Source organism: Erigeron canadensis, chromosome 3 (assembly GCF_010389155.1).
Source record: "Erigeron canadensis isolate Cc75 chromosome 3, C_canadensis_v1, whole genome shotgun sequence".
NCBI classification, from domain to species: Eukaryota; Viridiplantae; Streptophyta; class Magnoliopsida; order Asterales; family Asteraceae; genus Erigeron; species Erigeron canadensis.
This window is the reverse complement of record NC_057763.1, coordinates 43,392,453-43,415,593: the sequence shown is the minus strand read 5'-3', so window position 1 is coordinate 43,415,593 and position 23,141 is coordinate 43,392,453. Positions and strand designations below refer to the sequence as shown.

The following is a 23,141-nucleotide window of genomic DNA, read 5'->3' as shown; positions in this document are numbered from 1 at the left end:
ATTTCTGATTATATCGTATAAAGTTATTAGGCATGTAATAATACCTTAATAACAACCCTTATGGTTGTCGGTATAGAAATTACAGGGCAAAAAAAAAAGCCATAAAAAAGAAATGAATGGAAGCTAAATTTTGTGCTATATACATGAACTTGTAGAACAACACATAGTAGGCACAATCTCTAAAGGTGCAAAGTACAAGTAAATGAGTAATTATTTGATGAAAATTATATGCTTAGTAGCATTGAAACTGACACGCTCGTCGGTTAAACAAACAGCTGCCATGCCACGCTCACTGTTCGTTTAAAATCTTTAATTTTAAGATGATTTATCTGAATTCAAGTCTCACTTTCTATATTTGTGGCCTTGTGAGATAAATTAATAAGGGTTTTTTATACCGTTTTATCTCAGATGTGCGGGTAAAAAGTAGGATAGATGGCTGTTTTTTAAAGAAAAAAAATGCTAACACGATAATATTCCAAAACTAATAAACGAAGGGACAAAGTCATTGGGAGTGATATTAACGACATACAAACACAATGTGGGGTCCAACCAAGTGATATTTGATATCCATGGTTACAATTAAATGTGGTGGAATATCATAGACTTGTGGAGCACAGAACTGCCACATGGAAATAGCCATCTACAAATGGATAAAACGATTTTTATATAATTTCTGTAAAACAAAACAAATAGTATCTTGGGTGACCAATCCCAATGGAGATAAAGATATGTAAGGATAACAAAGTCTTTTCCTTTTGGTTCTATAAATAAAACTCCCAAAATTCACACATCTTAACAACTCTAAATATCAAAGCATCTACTAACAAAACGTACTCAAGCAATGGCTTCTTCTACCATGGCTCTTTCATCTCCTTTTACCGGACAAGCCGTCAAAGCAGCCCCATCTGGTTCCGAGCTTTTAGGAAACGGACGGGTTTCAATGAGGAAAACCGCAGCACCCAAAAAGGTTGCACCATCAGGAAGCCCATGGTACGGTCCCGACCGTGTCAAATACCTAGGCCCATTCTCCGGTGAGGCCCCATCATACCTCACTGGTGAATTCCCAGGTGACTACGGTTGGGACACTGCTGGGCTTTCTGCTGATCCCGAGACATTTGCCAAGAACCGTGAGCTTGAGGTCATCCACTCTAGATGGGCCATGCTTGGGGCTCTTGGATGTGTCTTCCCAGAGCTTTTGGCCCGTAACGGAGTGAAGTTTGGCGAGGCAGTGTGGTTCAAGGCTGGAGCCCAAATCTTCAGCGAAGGCGGTCTTGATTACTTGGGAAACCCGAGTTTGGTCCATGCCCAAAGCATCTTGGCCATTTGGGCCACTCAAGTCATCTTAATGGGTGCAGTTGAAGGTTACAGAATTGCGGGTGGACCTTTGGGTGAAGTTGTTGACCCACTTTACCCAGGTGGTAGCTTTGACCCATTGGGCCTTGCTGATGACCCAGAGGCATTTGCTGAATTGAAGGTGAAGGAGCTAAAGAACGGAAGACTAGCTATGTTCTCTATGTTTGGATTCTTTGTTCAAGCCATCGTGACCGGAAAGGGACCATTGGAGAACCTAGCTGACCACCTTGCTGACCCAGTTGCCAACAATGCCTGGTCTTATGCCACAAACTTTGTCCCCGGAAAGTAAATGTAATTGAGTTTGATGTAAAATGAAGTGTGAATTAATATAATATTAATTTTAATCATATTTGTCCATGTTTTATGACTTGGTCACTCAGAAAATTAATCATAGTCTCGAAACATTAATTTATAGCTGTAAAAATCATGTGGACTTTACTTAACAGCAATAAAGATGAAATGTGACACAATAAGATACGTGTGAGCAAAGAAAAAGCAATTACATTCTACTCTAATTTGGGTTAGCAGGCCACGACCTGCTTGCGTTTCCATTGCAAAACCATTATATGAAAACTTCATTTAGAAGACTACGGAAAGTGTCATTATAATATTAGAAATTGTTCAAAATCAGGCTTGTATTCCCATGACCGGATAAACATATCATTTGTTTGATCTTTTTCCGAAAGAAACTTTCCAAATGAAACAATTCGATCCTATACAGCCTAGATATCATGAATTGTGCATTGGGATATGTATTGTTGTATTCATGTTTTGACTGTAATTTAAGAACCTCGGTTGCAGAGAGATTTGAGATTGTCTATGTTCTTGTGAAGATGACGGGAATTCCTGATACTAAGATTCAACTTGGCTCGTTGACACCCCTGGTTGTAACTTCTTCAACTTCGACAGTTCGGTAAGGATAGTGGTTATGGGTTGCACGACAACATATTAGATAGGACTACTCACATATCAGCGTACAAAGCAATAGTACTTAACGCACATGAATAACAGATTATAGAAACAGACAACAGCATCTAGTAATTTGGTTCCGGTCTCGATTGCCTTATACAAATGTATACTCCATATTACCGTATAAACTACAAAGTAAGGGGAATTTATATGTATTGATGATGTGCATATCATGTGTACTGCTCCCTCACATCCTGGTAATTTTTTCATTAGATAATGTAGGGGAAGAAGACTGTTGGAGCAGCAGCTGCTGCTGCTCTTGTTCCGATCAGTTGCCCATAAAGTATAATGACATTATACTAACATAGAAGAAAATGAGACATGTAGCCGGTCACAACATAATGAGTTTGCCTACACAAAGAAATCAAAGTATGTGTAAAACTAGCATCCAAAAGAAAAGGTGAAGTGGGTAAAAGGTTAAGGAGTGTAAGATGGATATGTAATGGTGTGATGGTGGGGTTGGGAGAGGTGTTCACCTATAGTATAATGGGCGGTTTTTTCTATTATCTTTTTTTTTGTTTTCTATTAATTTTATTGGGTATATTGTAAGGTGTAAATGTGTAATAGGATATTAAATTTGACAGTGATGATGGAAAAAATATAAGTGAAAGAGATAAAAGGATAAGGGAAATGCTAAATACAGCTCTAAGGGCTGTATTTAACGTGCATAAAAAAACTTGTACATTCCATATTAAATGCATGCCCCCTGATTTTCATGGTAAATGTACAAACAATTTATGCACCTTAAACACAGCCCTAAGGGCTGTATTTAGCAAACCCCAAAGGATAAAGATGATTCATCAATTTGATACCTATTGTTTTTGCATCGTTAATAGGCATTGCATCATAAATGATTACCCACTAGAAAAATTCATCAAATTAAAGGTTTAACTATATATTTTGTTTCTGGTAGAAAACTAGAAATCAACGTCTCAAGATCCTGAGGACAGGAAACTTCAGTAAGAATTATTAACCGTATACAGAGTTACAAACAAACGGTGGTCCAAAGCAAATGATATTTCATATTCCCATGGCTACAATCGAATAGGGGATATCAAAGTTTTGTGGAGCACAGAGCTGGCACATGGAAATGGCCATCTACAAACGGATAAAAACATCTATTTTTTTATTTAGTTTGGTTAGTATCTTGTGTGACCAATTACAATGGAGATAAAGATATTTAAAGATAACAATGTCTTTGCTCTTTCATTCTATAAATTAACTCCCAATAACCACACAGCTTCAAAACCCTAACTATTAAAGCATTTTCTAACCAAACCTACTCAAGCAATGGCATCTTCTAACATGGCTCTTTCATCTCCTTTTGTCGGACAAGCCGTGAAAACAGCTCCGACAGGTTCTGAACTTCTCGGAAATGGCCGGGTTTCAATGAGGAAAACCTCAGCACCCAAAAAGGTTGCACCATCTGGAAGCCCATGGTATGGTCCTGACCGTGTCAAATACCTAGGCCCATTCTCCGGAGAGGCCCCATCATACCTCACTGGTGAATTCCCAGGTGACTACGGATGGGACACCGCTGGGCTTTCTGCAGATCCAGAAACATTTGCCAAGAACCGTGAACTTGAGGTCATCCATTCTAGATGGGCCATGCTTGGGGCTCTTGGATGTGTCTTCCCAGAGCTTTTGGCCCGTAATGGAGTGAAGTTTGGTGAGGCTGTATGGTTCAAGGCCGGAGCCCAAATCTTTAGTGAAGGTGGTCTTGATTACTTGGGAAACCCAAGTTTGGTTCATGCTCAGAGCATCTTGGCCATTTGGGCAACTCAAGTCATCTTGATGGGTGCAGTTGAGGGTTACAGAATTGCTGGTGGGCCGTTGGGAGAGGTTGTTGACCCACTTTACCCTGGTGGTAGCTTTGACCCATTGGGTCTTGCTGATGATCCAGAGGCATTTGCTGAGTTGAAGGTGAAAGAGCTAAAAAACGGAAGACTAGCTATGTTCTCTATGTTTGGATTTTTCGTTCAAGCCATTGTGACCGGAAAGGGACCATTGGAGAACCTGGCTGACCACCTTGCTGACCCAGTTGCCAACAATGCCTGGTCTTATGCCACAAACTTTGTCCCCGGAAAGTAAATGTAATCTAATTTGATGTAAAATGATATGTGAATTAATATATATTGTATTTGAGGATTTATTTGTGTTCAGGGACTTGCGGTCACGGGAAAATGGATAATATCATAAAACACAAATTACTAGTTGTACTAAACCTGCGGAATTTTGAGCTAACAGCAATGGTCAAACATGCAGAATTAGATGATGCTTTTAATGGTTACTTTATCCAAGTCATATGAGATACATTTAACTCGCAAATTAAAGAAAGGAAGGAGAACATATCTGCCTGATCTAATGTGCTTCGATCAACCAATCTGCCCATGTTGCCACCTATGGCTGTGATTTGAATGCTTTAAACCACTTCATTCACCTCATCATTTGCCACTTTCAACTGCAATGGATAAAGTGCTTTTAGCGAGCAATTGAAAAACTTACACACACGACATCTGGAAACAAGTACTCAAGCAAACGCCTGCTTTAGTTATAGCAGCCAAAGAATTTAGAAAACACACCACATAGCTAATAGTCACATCTTATTGACAAAATACTTTTTTACATGTATGTGAATGATAACCTCTCAATGTACAATTTGTCCAATAAATTTTCTTTAAAACCACATATGGACCATGATTTACATTGTCAAGAAATCGTGAAGATAACTAATATGGACAAAAAAAAATACTAAATGTCATATAAACCATTTGTGGCGGGAAGGACCAAATGCCTTCAAGTTTCTCTATCTGATAGTAATCATCTGATCATGGTCAAGTATTGCGAGTGTAGCATTAGCATTACTCTTCGGTACATGAAGCCTTTGATTTGAGTTCACTTGTAATGTAGTTTGAGAGAAAACTGGTCTTGTCTATTAAAATTAGCCAGCTGCACGATTAACTGCTCTCGCTTTAGCTACTGATTGTTGGTACAGTTCTTCATATTGTGCCGCTGATGTATCCCAACTGAAGTCTATGCTCATGACCTTGCGCATTAGCTCTTGCCAACCTTCGCTGTCACTATTGTAGTGGTTGAAGGCGCGGTCGTAAGCACCATTGAATCCCTGTGTTTTTTATTCAATGAACGTTGTTATATCATGATCAAGCAGTCATCCAAATTTTAAAAAAAGAAAATTAAAAATTTGTTTAAATGTAGTTCAGAAGATGATGAGTAGAGGTAACAATTTCGACCCTCTAGATAGCAATTGTTGACTCGAGTTTTGTCTCGTATCACACAGATCAAATTGTTCAAAGCAAAAAAAATTGGCTAAAAGAAACAGGTCCAAATGGGTAGAAAGTGGCCCCAATTTTTTTTTTTCATGCATACGACCTCCTAAATCCATTTAGTCAGAAAAACATTTACTTGTCATTATAGAGTTCTGTAATTATGTTTAGTGTCGAAAAAGTATTAGCAGAGCCAAATCTCAAGAGCTGTGAGTATATAAATCATGGAATTTGAACGATAGCACTCATATAACTCACACAACACATCTAATGCTGACCAAGAACGTTCCATTTGAAAAGAGTGATCATCTTAAAGGTAATTAAAATACTAGAGGATGACGAAAAGTTCTAGTAAAGAGAAAATTTGCATACAACACAGAAGGAAGTTAATATGTCAAGGAAAGAAGGAAAAAATAACTTTACCCTCGCCGTTCAAAGATAATAATAATAAATTTTACCTGCTCATCCGGTGTTACAAATGTAAATCCATTTCTTAATTGAACTGGTATCGTATCATCATCAACATCAAAGACACTGAAAAACAGATGACATCCATCAGATTAGAACCAAAAAACTATTACCTCAAGTAGAGATTTAAATGTCAAATACGGGTATACAAATAACAACTTCACCTGTCATTTAGACCCCCTGTCTTTCTAACAATGGGGATTGCACCATACCTCATGGCTATCATCTGAAAATATAGGAACCAAATAACAAATAAGATAGAGCTAACCCAATTGGCTTCCAATGGCAGCTATATAATGTTTTTATTCAATCAAATTTAACAAATGATGCACCTGTGTTAAGCCGCAAGGCTCAAATATAGATGGGATGATAAACATGTCCGATGCTGCGTATATTGTATGGGAAAGAGCTTCATCGTATTTCAAAATCAGCCGAACATGCTCATGAGTTTGAAATTTGTTCGCGATTTCCTCAAATTCTCTCTATATGATCATTACAATTTAAAACTCTTAGCAATTAAAATTGGTCTACTTGCAAGAAGAAATATGATGCAATTAAAGTAAAACAAAACAAAGCTGATGCTATTAAATGGAAAAATATGTATATAAAGGTGATGCTATTAAACTGAAAAACAATAAAAATAAAAAAAAAGGGTATCTTTTTAACCTGGTATGCATGTAGGATGTTCCAAATAATCAGATCTAGATATGATAGTTTAAAAAGCAAACAAACAACATCCTCGGACTAAAAGGTGAGAACTTTACATGAATACTTGGCACAGGGCTCGAACCCAGCAATACAAACTGTCCTCCCAATTCCAATGCTCGATAAATCGCATGCCTGATCAGATGCACACCCTTCTGTGGTACCAATCTTGTTATACAGCCAACCTGTGAGATAATATCACAATATGATCAAGACAACGGGACTCAATATGTGAGTGAAACTGTATTTCTATTGGATACTAAACTAATCATTATTTCAAAGGAGTTCATTTGTAAGATGTCACTAAACCCCTGGTAAATGCAGTGTTGGAGAGCTTATCTTCTTATTGAAAAGATATTGATAAAAGGACAAAGCTCACAAAAAAAAAATTGTAAATGGCATTTAAGAAGATAAGGAAGTTACCAATGGCCTCCTACTGTTTGCAATAGAAAGCCCAAGATGTCTTCTTAGGGCTTTTTTATTCTCAGCCTTCCCATCGAGATCATTGGCATTATACTGGAATCTGAGATAGCCATCAGTGGCAGGATTCCAAGCATCAGTATCAATTCCATTCAGAATCCCCACAAACTTTTTAGCATGAGCATTAAGGGTTGCATGTAGCCCTTGTCCTCCCTATATTACAAAAGAGTATACTGAGTGTGCCACTGACGAGTATAGCCAACATTTTTAGTATTATTCACTAAGCATAATACGCCAGTGATGAGAATGGAAAAATTCTTTGGGATATTGATCACTAATATATCATAGGAACACATAAGAGCATTTTGAGGAAAAACCCATACCTTTGAAGTTCGCACCTCTTGTGCATAGGTTGGTGATACTGTTGTGACAATGTTGGAGTACACGATAGCACCCTAAAACATGATAAAGACATGAATAAGTAAAACACTCATACAAGCAAAGATATGCATTAACAGAAAAAAGAAAACAGCCCTCAATACCTTTACAGGATTTATTCTGTCAGTTGATGAATGGTCCTGCATCCTATCTGGTCGGTTAAGGTGGTGAATGTCAAGGCCACAAGATGCTATTTCTGCAGCAGGTGCAGTACCTTGATACTCGAAATTGTGACATGTGAAGCATATCCTAGCCGAATTTAGTCCTTTAGGTGCATAAATATCCCAGTAGAGGGGTGCCTAAATAACAAGATAAGATCATCTTCTGAACAATAGATAGAACTACAAAAACTAAAAAGAAGATAAGATCCATACAACAAAAGCAGTCTGCCAATCATGACAGTGAATAATATCTGGTTTTTTGCCAGCTTGATAAAGCAGTTCAAGTGCTGCCCTGCTAAAGAAAGAGAAACGCTTCAAATCATCAGGTTCCCCATAGGTTTTCCCTCTCCAGAAAAATTTAGCAGGATGAAGAGGCTCAATAAAGTACACCGGAAGCCCTAATACACAATAAGAATATAGTTAAATTTTATGTCATTATACAAACAAAAAAACTTAAGATAATGCATATTTAAGATGGAAGAGAATTACAACCTTCAACAGTACCAACCCAAATTTTATTCTTAAACAATTGGCCATCAAAATATGACTCTACCACTATATCTAAGACCTGTACAAAAACCGATGTAATATATGAGCAGTCTTAAAAAACTTTGGATTCAGCTGGTATGGCAACCCAATCACAAAAAGGGGGAAAAGTATACCCTCAAATCCTGAATACTTTCATACTGCATGCAATCATATTTTGGGAGAATTATTTCCACGAGGTGCCCTTTCTTCTGTAGTGCTTTACTAAGAGCAGACAACACATCCCCTAGACCACCAACCTAAAATTTACAAAGAAAAATTAGGCAAAATTCAGGATTTGATCTCACGTAGTTACCAGGAAAAATACTGGCTATTTTGGAGAACCTGTTTCCTAATTTTAGCTCCTATTTTGGCCATCTTGAGGCCTCCGGACAGCTTGTGATCACTCAAAATTCAGTAGTGGTGTTAGTTTAGGTAAACTAACAATTATTCGGACTTGAGATAGGTCACTTATAGTTCGGTTTAGCTCTAACTTAATTGAGGGATAAATGCAAATATAGAAAAAAAACTTTGGTTAAGTCCAATTTTTACTTTCGCCACTTCTTAAGTTCTTATAGAGGTAATGAAACTTAAGGACAGTTACGGTTAAGGGAACAAAATGAGCATGTTGAAGTGACGAAGAAAAAATGCATAGTTCTGGGTCTTTACTAGAGAAGTTAGTGTACAAGCCTATTCTCTAGCAAGGCAAGATCTCTACATCCACACAGTGTGTTCTCTTAATTTGGAATCCTGAGTGTACATGAACATTATACGTACTATAATTTTACATGAACCTATAACACATGTTTGTATCCCACTAATCTCTGCTCAAAGTCTCACACATAAATTCATGGTATAGTTACAACATACGTAACTGAACACATAACTCTAATAACGATCAGCTTTACAATATAATACCGACTGTTTTTGACCGTTGAGTAATTTACCAAGGCTCTAAACTAATCCAATGTTTCACAAGTTCCCCATTTATTGTAGTAAATGAATACAGAACTGTTAAAACATTGGAGTACAAGCACGCCATTAAACATGATATAAGTCTCCAAATTATATTCCAATTTCCAAAATCATCATCTGTCGTCTATTGCCAAAAGCCTTGTACTTGATCCTTTTGGCATGAGACCATATGCAAATGCGCACACAAACTAGTATTTGAAAAATATGACAAGGATTTGCTATTCAATCAAACCTAGAATAGTTTTGCCTTGAATTAGACAGTCATAGAAGCATATCATAAAGACGAAGCTTGCAGGGGAAAAAAACAGATTGAAGAACATATAGTTTCTCCCATTTATGGCCATGTTATTGTTTTTATTTCAATAAAGGCTTAATTTCTTCTAAATATATAAATAATTTATCCCATTTACTTGTGAGTAAAAAGATAATTGCATTTAGCAAGATCTTCTACCTTAGCAACTGGTGCCATCTCAGCAGCAATATGAATAACATGCAATCCTGGACTACATTTAAGAAAAAGCATTAGTTTATACAGTAGCATGTTGGACAAACGAATTACTATAAAATAATACACACCTGGATGATAAAGATGTCAATTTACGAAAAGCAGTGATAGTTTCACGTTCATTCTTATCCTTGCATTCCATGTACACATCATGGATACGTGTATCCTTTTTCCATGTCATATCCCTGAGCAGCTTAGCCTCATCGCCATCAATTTTCTTTTCAAGAGACCAAGCATCAAACATGACCAATAAACGACTCCAGAATTCCCATGGCATGTCGACATGTTTACCTGATGCTTTTTTCTTACTTTCCTCTTTTAAGTTATCAAGTGTATCTTGAAACTCCTTCACAGAGTCTTGATATAGCTGTACATAAGAATGTATCTCTGCATCAGACCTTTCTAATCTTTCATCAAGTAGCTTTATTTTCTGTTGCATTAGGTCGTTGTACTGTTGCAACTTTTCTGATGATAACTTGTAAATACTAGCATCTTCAAGGGACTCTTCCAGCCTTTCAACCTTTTTTCTCAACTCCTGGTTTTGCTGTAATACCAATATAGCTTGATCTGCTTGGCTAGTTGACTTATCAAGTAATCCTTGCAAATGCTCTACCTTATCCCATAGGGTCTCGTACTCTGATCTTAAAGTTGAAAGTTGTGAGTCGTCCTCCTGGGAATAAGTAAGCTTGTACTCCAACTCCTTCAGTGAAGACTCCAAAATAGATCGTTCTTTCTCCAGCATTTCAACACGTTCATCTGTTTTCTTGACTTCACTAAGCTCCTCCTGAAGTCTCATTAAATCATTTTTCAGGGACATGTTCTCATTCCTTAAAATATTCAGCTCCTCACTTAAAACACGGGTTTGCCGATCTGGAGACCGGAGAACAATATCTTGAATTTCATTTCTGTTGGACATTTCTGTTTGAAGCTTCTCTAAATGGTCTTGTAATAGCTCCACGTGTATCTTATCTTGTGCAGCAACTCTGATCCGTGCATCAGTTTCAGCCAGCCTCATCTCCAAACTGTTAATCTCTCTTTGCAAGGTCTCTTTTTCACCAAGTATCTTTTCTAAATCTTCAATTGCATGGATGCGAGCTTGGTTTAGGATATGAATATCTAGAAAACAATTATATAAAAAGATATATGATGGGTCGTAACATTTACAGAAGATCCGATCCATATATTCTAACACTAAACAAAATTCACATTTAAGAGCAAAAAGGTTTTACTTTTCTCTGCATTTCGTATCATCCCAATTACATCTTGAATATTTACAGTGGAGAGCTCATTCACTTTATCTGCACCAATAGACTGTAAAGATCACAATTTTAGGTACTCATCTATACCAGATTTAGTACAATGATTCAATGAATGGAATAAAGGTTTATCATATTTATAATGGAGACCTCATTCACTTTATCTGCACCAATAGACTGTAAAAATCACAATGTAAAGTACTCATCTATACCAGATTTAGTACATTGAATGGAATAAAGGTCTATCATATTCAACCATAAGAATTCAACCTATTAAAGAATCCTATTATATGTGGATATGTTTTAATCAGATCTTGCTTATACAGATTATGATGCTAGATGGGCACCTAAAGGCATTAGATACATAAAATCCAAAGATGTCTAATGAACTTTGCAAATAGATAACAAGACCCACTAAGGAAATTAATTGTTGATTGTCGAGTAGAGGGATTACTAAAAGAAAAATACTTAGGGAAGAAAAAACACTTTGGAATCTGGATACCTCTTTACCAAAAGCTCAGATTATAAAAAAAATGGTGAATCTAAGTCATAGTCAACAACATGATGCATTTGAATTTAGATGTGAAAAGATGAAAATGGGCGAAAATAGGTTCCTGGATTAAAAGCATCATATATAGAATTCCTGAGGCATACCAGGTTCAATTTATTGCTGGAATTTCTATCATCGTAACGTTGAATTGCTACTATATCCTTAGATATAGAGTTGCTGGATAAAGCTGATATGTCATCTGTATTCTCTGAATCACTATGTCCGCTGCCATCTGGCACGAGGTTGTCACTTTGGGGAAGTTGTGCTGGGAAAATTTTCTTTGCTTGAGGCCTCCTGGGTCGTGGCAAGCTACATCAGTGTTGGACATGAGAGAAATCAACATCACCAACAAAACAGAAATCCAAGACACAATCTCATATCAGAGAACGAGGTATAAGACTATAAGAGGTATGTTAACCCAACGAATTAATCTGAATTATGAAAGCATAATGTCAAGTAATATTGAGTTAACCCCACTATAGTAGTAAGGTGTCCTGATTCCTGCAGCTCTCGGAAGAGAACTGGGTTTGAACCTCGTTGTGAAAACGTATTGACATGGCCATGGAACAAGTATATTTTGCAGGTAAGTTGATTGTTGGATTTATTTAATACTTTTTTATGTAAACTTGCGCCCGTATGTTGGATTGGTCACTACATATATGTATCAAAAGTTTTTGACCGACATATAGTGAAACATTAAGTCGTAAACCTACACAAGCAAATTCTTGTCAATAGTAAATAATTACATTATGACTGTTTCTGAACCATTTCGCAGTCCACCCCCAAGATGTTCAACCAGGAACGTTTCGAACCTAAGGACTCTTGCCCACTTGGTGGTGGTTTACAGCTTGGTTAAGTATCACATATCACTCTCTAAAATCATCTTATTTACATGTCATAGATCAATTAGAATTCTCCGTAATTGTCATCCAATAAGCACGAAAAATAAAATAAAAAATCAAAAGTTGAATCTGCTACTAGTCTAGAGGATGATGCCAAGTCACATTGACACGAGCACACATTTCATGGAACATAATCCCAAATGCACCACCTAAATTACTTGATTAATTAATGGTTAATTGTAATGTAATGCTATCAATTAATTGATAACAGGAAAAAGTGAAGTATACCTATTACTGGAGCGTTGTGGACGCATTTTGCAGGAAACCAATGATCGAGGAAACAGCCGCAAACTGAAATAATGCTTCTTACAATCATCATTCCATCCATGACTGCTGCTGCCGCTGCTTAATACAAACCACGTTGATAGCTTCCCAGCCATATATATGCTCCTTCACACGCAAATGGAGTTATTATTATGCTCCTTCACACGCAAATGAAATTCAATCCACTGTGTGTGTGGGTGTTTTTAGGGAGAAATACAAAATTGAGAGAGAGAAAAAAAAACGAGGAAAGGAAAAAAAAAAAAAAAAAGAAAAAAAAGTGTTGATTTTATCTTATTTCCATTTCTGTTGGTCATAACAAATACGAATAAAGTAATTTAGGAACTCGTCGACTTGATGATGACGTAATAATTAGCTTGCACGTGGCGATATCTTGTGATTTGGATTATGTGTTATATGCTTCTCTAATCTCAAGATAGGCTTCTTTTTTTTAAAATGAAAATTGACTGGGAACGTGAGGATGGAGTAAGATGAGCTCCTTTAAAGTTTGCAGTGGCGTTTATATAACGTAATAAAATAATCCTTCATTGGAATCGAAAGGTTTTTATCACAGGAAACACTATGCAACATCATTTAGACTGTACAAAGTGGTCAAAGAACATTTGAAAACCCCTAAGGAACGTCACCCACACGGCCACACCTCCCCAATCGACGTTCTTGAGGGAAAATGTGGAGACCCCGGCAGAGAAGAGACGGGGTACAAAGTGGGAGTCTCAAGACTATTTTGAACGTTGGCAACGGCTACATTGACCAAATTTGAACCAAAATTATTATTTTCTTCTTTTTTAACCTCCTCCTTTTTTCTTTTACTTCATTCTTTCTTTACTTATTTCAAATTTCTCTCTTTTTTCTCTCTAAATTTTTATAAAATATCACAACTTTTATAAAAACCATACTACAAGTTTTAGTTTAATTTAATTATTAATTAAAAAAAAGTCAAAGTAGAATTAAAAAATAAAAAACAAAAGTGGCAAATCATATTAGAAAAGAAAAAAAAAGTGGGGGTTCTTGAGAACCCCATACTCCATGGTTTTGAAGGATCCAAGGTGGCATCCTACATGGCACAAAAAGTGCAAATTATATTATCACTTTCTTAACTTTATATATATATATATGGCTGGGCTCCTCTAGTCTTACTAATTTTACTAAGTTTATACCGTAACTTTATAAAAAAAATTGATGTAACATCGTTATAGATTTGACAAGTTTATAGTATTGAAGGTTGTGTATGAACATACTCCATATTTCTTTCCATATTTTTGATTTACATCACAAAATTATACTATCACTTTCTTAACTTTATCAACTTATGTTATTGTCGTTATCAATCCTTCAGTATTAGAAAGCTTGTAATGACTCTTTCATGGTCACCAAACCAAACTAGCCAACTGTGTGAATCATTATGTCCTCGATATGGTGCCGGTGCTTGTAGTTAGGATCGTCAATTCGACATGGATACATTGACGTTGGGGAAAACGAGCGTGTTTTTTTTCCTATCAAGTATTATGTGAGCATAGATGACATTATGATTTATAAGGTTCAGATTTTAGCATATTTGTTGTCATCTCGATGCTACAACCAACTTGTTAATATCATACTAACATTTTACCTGCGCAATGCGGCGGCGGTGTGGTTGCGGCGGCGGTGTGGTTGTGACGGTGGTGGTTGGTAGAGGTGGTGGCGTGACGAGTGGTGGCGGTGTGGTTATTATTGTAAAAATAATTAATGTAAAAGGGGTAGTACAATATAGTTATTTTAGAAGTTGATGGGTTTATGTAAATTATTTCATCAAGAGTATTATAGGTGTTTTAAGTGAAGATGTTTATATTAATGAATAAAAAAATAAAATTAATTAATTTATTAAGGGTAAAATGGTCATTTTGCATAGGACATTTATATGAGAGAAAATATTGAAAAATGTTAGAAGAGAGAGTGTGATAATTTTTATAAAGTAGTAACGATAAGGATAGATTGTAAGTAGTATTATAATATTTCTTTTTTATACCATACGTCTACAAATCAAACTCTTGTTTACTAAAATCTTTTTACTTGCATAAAGTGTTAACTGTGGCAAAATATAACATTGCTCTCTAGTCTCCATATCATAAGGAGTATTATGTGATGTGTAAACCAACCTGAAGACGTAAAAATCACTTTCCACAAACTTGGATTGTTTTTGACTCATCACAAACATACATAACAATAGATAAATATACTAGCTATTTTCTTTGCAGCTATAACTTTGCCAAAAGTGCTTCATTTTCGTCATTTTGAAGGACACTTGACATTTTGACTTTTGAGAAAGTATCAGCTCACACCAAGATAGGCACATTGTAATCGTCATCTTATAACGTTTACCTCATGTCATAAACGTTTGGATAAATTTACATATATTGTGCCATTTAGTCTAAAACAGGGCATACAAATTACAATTAAATTGATGAATGCCTACATGGTCTAAAATCAGGAATTTGTATATGAAATTCTGATATAAAGAGACACAGATAGAGACATCAGATGAGTTCTAATTTCCAGTCAAATTCCAAATTAATGCAATTTATTGAACCTTTTACTTTCTGCAGTGCTTTATTTCTATGCTGCAACAAACGAAGCCTTCCCTCATCCTTCGAATTCCTTTCACGCGTCATTTTACGTGACATATTCTTCCATCTAAACTCGAACTTGCATGCTGCAACACAACAAAGAGTTATCAACCATCAATAGTAAATCACAATAGTAAATTAATCATTACAATAGATGTAATCGATGATTAAAAATACATGCCAAGTGTAGGTTGATCAATCAAAAAATGGTCACGACATAGAACACATGACATTTAGTAGTAATGGCAACATAGTACATAGCTCTTCAAGAGATGTCACATACGCAACTCCTAAGTCAAAACAGTTACATTTAATCAGCTGTCTTCTAGTTATGACCATATGGTCTCATAGTTAGCAAATGACTAGTTAGGTTAAAATTAGAAGCATGGTTATCTATCTAATTGTAGATGGGAAAATAGGTGGGTCAGAAAAGTAGGGTAATGAGTCAAACATGGTTCATCTACAGGTACATGTCGAACTGGTTCAGGTCAGGTTGAGTAGTGGCTAGCAAACAATGTTTTGTCCTTTTTTCCTGGACTTCCAGGCAGTGACGGATCCAGGATATTAGGATAGTGGGGCAAAAAAAGTTTATTTGAAAATAACATTAATAACAGCAAAATAAGCGATTAACCAGACTTAAAATCAGTAGCTCTGGGTAGCCCTAAATCTGCAACAAAACAACCTAAAATTAACCTATGAACGACACTGAAAACAGCTAAAAAACAACCTAAAATAAGAGTAATAAAAACAGCCCAAAATCAACATACAAACAACACCTAAAAACAATACTAAAAAAACTACCTATAACAAGCTAAAAGATCGCTTGTGATTCCTCATTACCCTTTTAGGGAACTTATAGCCATGTGGCTACCAATAACATCGTCTTTGGGTGATGGTAATTTTCTTTTCAACTATTTTTCCATGTCTTCTAATAAAACAAATATAATGATAAAAGTTTTTACAAAAACAACTTAAAGAAATATAAAGTAGCAAGTTTCCAAAAAAAATTAACAATAAATAAATCACTTGAAAAATTATACAAAATCTCAAAATAAATCACTTGGAAGCTTGGAAAATGCCGAGGAGCAGATTAATCAGCCCTAATGCATTGGAAGATGTTATCGTAGTAGCTACTTAGTTCTGGTGGCATTGTCACAAATTGGAGATTACCTTGCCCTAATTCCTAGTTATTGTTACCGTACTTACCATCTTGGAAGTAATAGTGTTTATTGTTGCTTAATGCTTGTAATATATATATGGTATGCCATATATAAATGAATGTGATACTCTGTCACATTTCTTGTACCGAACATTACTTACGTGTTGTTATAAAATCATCGGGGTATCCCATTACCCAAAAAAAAATCTCAAAATAAACAAATAGTTAATTTTTTCCTATTACAAAGTTCATAAATTATAATAAAAATTATCAGTATAACATTGATAAAATTATAAAATTATGATTTAATATCAAGTAAAAATTGAGGATGATGAATAGCCGTTCAATTTGGGATAACTTTGTTGTTGTATTCTCATAAAAACTTCCATCAAAAGCTAAAACATAAAGCATGAACCCACATCAGTAAACTTGAGATGACTAGAGGTAGCAGATGAATTTAGTTTTTTTTTTTTTAAGTTTATCTAAAGCATGGGGTTCATTATTACTTTTGGGTTGGGTTCATTTTAACTTTTGGGCTAAGATCTAACCAAATAATGTACCAAAACTAGTGGTGTTGGGCTGAATAGGTTGGGTTCTATATCCCCCTCCTCTAGCAAGTTGAATCCGCCAATGCTTCCAGGTAAATTTCAGCAAATTTGACCCATTTGGCTCGCTTCCTATTTAACTATTATAAATATAACCGTTAGACCGTCATAGTTAATATATGGCCCAAAGCTACCCATTCCTAACTAATTAAGGAACTAAGCTGAAACTACCAACTCCATATGACACTATAATCTTGAACCCGCATGCAAATGCAACTATGCAAGGTAAAATTTGGAGTCCAATGTGAATATTTATTTTTGTTATAGAATTGATGATGTCTGGAAAATTTGATAATTGTTATTATGACTGTAGAAAGACTAGATGCTTACCATCACTTTTAGTCTCGAAACCTCGAATAATGCAAGCACAAATCCATGGTCTTCCGGCCTGTGATGCTTTTGCACCGCCCTTTAGTTCACCATTATGTTGTTTCAAGCTGCAAAAAGGAAGACAAATACAGAGTACTCTTTAACATTGAATGAAATATTGAATACTCTTCTACTTGGAAATTAAGTTTATAAGTTCTTTTTTCCAAACAGTTTTCTCAATAACTTCCATAAGTTAGCAAGTTACCAATCCCAGGTTCATAAAAAAATTCCGTAAACAAGATTTTACATGTACAGGTACAAATTCCTCAGATACTGGCACTAAATGCGTATAACTGTTGATAACAATAACATCACTCAGTTTCGGGTCGGACCAAAGAGTTGAACCGCCAAATGGTTGCAACTTAGAGTGGCATTTTACTGAATTCAATATGGAAGCCACAAAAGGAGTGGCTAAGCCACCGTTACATCAATCCGGAACGGCCAGTGTAAGACACAAATGGATTTCGGCATGTTTAAATAAGGAGAGCCATTGGGCCAAGTTTATATTCTAGGAATAAGGTGGGGGGTGGGGAACAGGTGACTTTTTTGCTCGATGCAAGATAACACACACACACTTATTTATAATTATATATAGATACAAACAGCAGAAATAGGGGGAATACCGGCGACAAAAATTGTTGGTGGCGCCAACGTAAGTTTTGATTGGGGAATTGGTTGACAGGATTAGATACACGCACCAATTATTTTTGCTATTATCATTAAGATTTTGTGATTCCGGTGATTTGAGGGAGGCCGACGATAATGAAATCGGAAGTTCGGTTGATGCCGATGATCTTTTTGGAAGATGGAGAGTCTTATTATTATTCCTATTATTATGAGGTTTCAAAGATCTGAAAAAGGATGTCGACAGTAATCTCGTCATTCAATTCAAATCAATTTCGATTCAACTTTGTGTTATGGATTGATGGAATATACTGTGTGTTTTTTTTTTTGCTGTTCACCATCTCCCAAATTTCCACTTTGTAATATAGCCAAAAGTAATGTGACGAGAGTTGAACTTTGTGTCGGATCAATTTTTCGTCATCGTGGTCGAAGCATCAATATTTTGTCACGAGGTTCTTTTTAATTTGATGGTTTTTCTCAATTCTCACTTGTGAAAATGCATTTCAATGAGATATCACTTAACACTATCAACACAATGCGACGATAATGGTCTAAGACACATGATGATTGCGACTACTATTGTTGGTGGTGGCGACAGTGCTTAGTGGTTTAAATTAATGTAAATGTAACTGATTTAGAGTTAATGGTGGACATATTTTAGAAAACAAAATGATATCCACCAAATACGGCGAACGGTGGTGATGGTACCGTCTAGTGGTGATAATTGATGTAAAAATAATTGATCTAAAATGGGTAGTAAAGATCGTTTATAAGAAATTAATGGTGTAGTTAATTCATTAAGGGGTGTTTGGTTCATTGGAATCGTTTGTAATTCATATCAAGTGGAATCTAAATTCTAATCATTCACTTGTTTCATTGAGAAAAACATGAAATTGAAATTTATAAAATTCCATCAGATTCCTTAAAACATGAAATTTACAAATTTTTCATAAACTTGATGGAATGTTTAAAGATTCCAAAGAATTCATTCAAGAAAACCAAAACACCCTTTAACAGTTAAAACACCAAAGTGAAATAATATGATTTGATGTTTAGTAAACCAAACGCAAATAAGATTTTTGAAGATTCAGATTCTAATTTATACAAATTTCAATTCTCTTGACAGATTCCAATTCTTTCAAAAACATTTTATGAACCAGACAGCCCCTAAAGGTAGGATTGTCATTTATATTTTCTTTTCTTATAATATTTCAACAAAAGTGTAAAATCTTTATATAAACATATATATATATACGAGAGAAAGTACCCGTATGTTGCGGCGGTGAGATGGAGGGAGTGATAGGTCATAGAGTGTGATAGGTTATAGGAGGTGCTTGGTCATAGAGCATGATAGCCAAATGTCTTAACCGTATTTAAAAATTCGTCGAACGTATATCGAATGACCTCCCTAATGAAAGAGCATTAAGTTTTAAGAACACCCATATAATTTTTATGTACGGTTTTTGAGATAAAATATTTTGAATGAACTAAATGAATAATATGATTTATGTAGAAGATTAAAAAAAATGAATGGTCGAGATTTGAGAAGAGAGATAAAATTGAGTGACTGGTATTTTCTCTAAGAGTATTATAGTTATTTTGGGTAAACATATCTTAATTAGTGAACAAATAATAGGTGCATTATAAAGTTTTCAAAAACTTAGTTGAAAAGTTAAAAAAAAAAAAATAGCGAGAACAGATGTTTTATAATGTAGTAGATATATATCTATTAAAAGAGTAGTTAAACATGTCTTCTAAAGCATTCTTCAAACTAAAAGCCATTCTAAAAAATTACCACGTAGGATTTATCCCATGTGGCATCTCCATATTTTTTTAACAATATTTTATAGCCTATTTTATATTTATAGAAAGTTTTAGATTAAAAAAAGAAAAAAATCTTCCATCAAAATGATCAAATCTTATGTATATATAATCACAATTACAGCTTTATAATTCAATATTAAATATTATATTAATGTTACAGACTACAGTTCTTTATTATATTGTTAGTAATATCAAACTAATATGTTGAGTTTTAATGATTTTTTTACGAATTTTTGTAAGGACTTAGGTTGAGTGTATGTGATTATAAGATATGTTCATGAATAAGTTTGAAAAGAAACGATTCATATCATATTATTGATTATTTTTAATTATGTGATTAAATTTTAATACATGTTTATCTTTAATCTTATAGCTACAAAATAAAAAACATTAGTCAAAACTTTGATAAATGATTGTTTTAAATAGCCACACATTACAAAATTAATAACGTTAGTCAAAACTTTGATAAATGATTGTTTTAAATAGCCTCACATTACAAAATTAATAACATTAGTCAAAACTTTTTTTTTATTTTTATTTTAGAACGATAGTCAAAACTTTATTAAATGATTGTTTTAAATAGCTGCACATCGTGCATAATAATAGTTTCTTACCGATATCAACACATGGTGTCTATTAGAAGATAAAGAAGATGCCATTTAACCCTTGTGTATCAACACATGGTGTCTATTAGAACTTCATTAATATTAACACGGTATCTGCGTGTTGTAGCGGCGGTAGCAAAAACTACGGTTTGGTAGGGACAGAGACTGGTGGCGATTGTGACAACTATTGGTGGTTGTGGCGGCATCGAGTGTTGTATGTTATTATACATGTAATTGGGTAAAGGTAATAGTGAAAATACTTAAGATAAAACATTTATTCATTGCTAACTTGAGTATTGTTGTAATTAACCATATGATATGAAGGTGTAAGTGTCTTAATATACGTCTTTCACTAATAGAAGTAACAATTCTTTCTTGAAAATCTTTGCGGGTTATATTTTAGGTTACAAGAATTTCAAAAACAATATATATGTACTTTAATGGAAATCTTTTTTCTAATTTTTAAATTATTTGTTATAAATTTATGTCAGCTCGTGCAACGCACGGGGCAAAAACCTAGTATATATATAAGTATAGATTATGGACAAATGACTGAAACATGTGAATGGAATATACACAAGATGACAAACAAGAAATTTAACAAACTATAAGTTTTTCTTTGATTTTTTTGGTAATAATAATGTTTATTCGAGAGTTTTAAATTGAATATCTATTATGTAAGGGGAATCAACATATGTCAGATGTTTATATTCACGAGTAATTAATATTTAAAAAAAGGGATTAGTAATCGTAAATGTAATAAACTTTGAACGAATATCTATAATGTGAAATAACTAAAGTTGTGTTCAATGTATGTTATTATCTTTAAATTATGTGTATTGTATGTAAGAAAATGTATCCGACAAATCAGAAACTAACAAGTGACAGCTATATATAGTTGCTACGTATGCATTCTTACATACAATACACATAATTTATAGATGATTACATACAATGAACACAACTTTAGTTATTTCACACTATAGACATTTGTCCAAAATTTGTTACATTTCAAGATACTTATCCCTTTAAAAAAAGAAACTATGAGGTTTTTCCATATTTATGTTATAAAAAATGTATAATTTATAATACCAGTTAAATTTATATATTTATGTTACATTATGATCCACACCTTTAAAAAAAATTGTTATAGATTTTAAAATTTCAAGTAAAACATTTTCCCCCCTCTAAACATGCATACAAATTAAATTAAATAATCATAACTTTTGTAAAAATATAAGGTAATTACTGCAAATGAAGCTAGTTCAACTTGCAGATGCATCCCTGATTTTTGTCACGGGTTTTTAGTTCGACTCTTAGGAGTGCCAATTTTGTAGGTTTTTTTTTACCTGAATCACCTGTAACGGCTTATGGTCTACATCTCGTAGTCTAGAGTACGTGCAGGATTTCACCATTATACGGTGAAGTGTTCCCTGATGTCGAATACCGATTAACTGTTAAAAAATAAGCTAATTACTACTTTATAAGTTAGCTATTAACACTTAATTATATTACTATTAACGTTTTCAACACCGACCAGGCAACCATCATACAATGTCGACAATCAGTGAAATCAACCGATGAATTATTCTAGATGACAATGTATTCATCAAAAAATTATAAACCAGTATATTCATCTATAATATATAATCAATATCTATATTTGTATCTATATCTATATTTATATCTATAATCTACCAACAAACTAAAACATGATCGAGATGTTCTTGAAACGACACGTGGCGTAATCATTGATCGACACATGTCATTTTAATTTATTTATTCAATTAAATTATCTTTTTTAATTGTATATTGATTCAAATTCCTTATTAGACGTATAATTAAACTATAACTCCTCACTTATAAATACAAAACACATTATAACCTCATTTGATTCATCGTTTTCTTATTAATAAAATTGTCTATATTTATTTTTCCCCAAACTCTTCAACTCCTATTACTTATATTACTTATACTAAGTTATTAACATGAAGACTTCAGTATTTTGAATTTAAGATCCGAAATCACAAAGGTATTTGCCGTCATCCACTATGCTTACAAGATTCGATTTTGACGTGATTGTAAAAATATACCATATTTATCATTATTGTTTATTATAATTTAGCTTCGATCATTGGTTTATTTTAACTATAATTTATTTAACACTCACGAAATCACAAATCATGTATGAGATATATTCAAATTTCTTTATAATACAAGTTATATAACTATCGTACATCGTATTGGTATTAGGACTAGTACCTTGTAAAAAGCATTTCACTTTTTAATAATCTCAATCAAGGAATTGAACTACCGAAAACACCCTTTTTATTTATTCATTAATTTAAACATCTTCACCTAATATACCTATAATACCCTTAATAAAATAATTTATAACATAAATTCCTCAAATCTTAATATATCTACACTATTTTTTTTTAACTATCAATTAATTTTAAATTCACGCTACTGTCTGTCGCCACCGCCGTCACAACCACTATCATTGCCGCTACACTATTTTCTTTAACATCAATTAATTTTAAATTCAGCACCATTGCC

General features: G+C 34.3%; 2 protein-coding genes and 1 pseudogene across 4 annotated transcripts; 1 reads left to right on the top strand and 2 right to left on the bottom strand.

Moving 5' to 3' along the window:
* Window positions 1–788: 788 nt before the first annotated feature.
* Window positions 789–4,474, top strand: LOC122591375 (annotated as a pseudogene).
* Window positions 4,475–4,908: 434 nt separating this feature from the next.
* On the bottom strand, window positions 4,909–13,035 carry LOC122591374 (probable starch synthase 4, chloroplastic/amyloplastic). Of its 3 annotated transcripts, XM_043763645.1 has the most exons (17): window positions 12,934–13,035; window positions 12,740–12,901; window positions 11,714–11,918; window positions 11,033–11,114; window positions 9,875–10,919; window positions 9,750–9,801; window positions 8,461–8,583; window positions 8,291–8,366; window positions 8,012–8,196; window positions 7,742–7,936; window positions 7,583–7,654; window positions 7,203–7,412; window positions 6,839–6,964; window positions 6,407–6,556; window positions 6,239–6,300; window positions 6,065–6,140; window positions 4,909–5,446 (listed from the first exon to the last, which is right to left on the bottom strand). In XM_043763645.1, exons 2-17 carry the CDS (start codon window positions 12,889–12,891, stop codon window positions 5,264–5,266), a joined length of 2,994 nt encoding a protein of 997 aa, XP_043619580.1. In that variant the 5' UTR covers window positions 12,892–12,901; window positions 12,934–13,035; the 3' UTR covers window positions 4,909–5,263. The 3 variants fall into 3 exon arrangements, with proteins under 3 accessions (XP_043619580.1, XP_043619579.1, XP_043619581.1); XM_043763644.1 differs by having other exon boundaries at window positions 12,740–13,035; XM_043763646.1 differs by having other exon boundaries at window positions 11,714–11,900; window positions 12,740–13,035.
* A 2,095-nt stretch (window positions 13,036–15,130) lies between these two features.
* On the bottom strand, window positions 15,131–18,551 carry LOC122593673 (structure-specific endonuclease subunit SLX1). Its single transcript, XM_043766111.1, has 3 exons — window positions 18,153–18,551; window positions 17,491–17,597; window positions 15,131–15,482 (listed from the first exon to the last, which is right to left on the bottom strand). Exons 1-3 carry the CDS (start codon window positions 18,410–18,412, stop codon window positions 15,307–15,309), a joined length of 543 nt encoding a protein of 180 aa, XP_043622046.1. The 5' UTR covers window positions 18,413–18,551; the 3' UTR covers window positions 15,131–15,306.
* Between the last annotated feature and the right edge of the window lie 4,590 nt (window positions 18,552–23,141).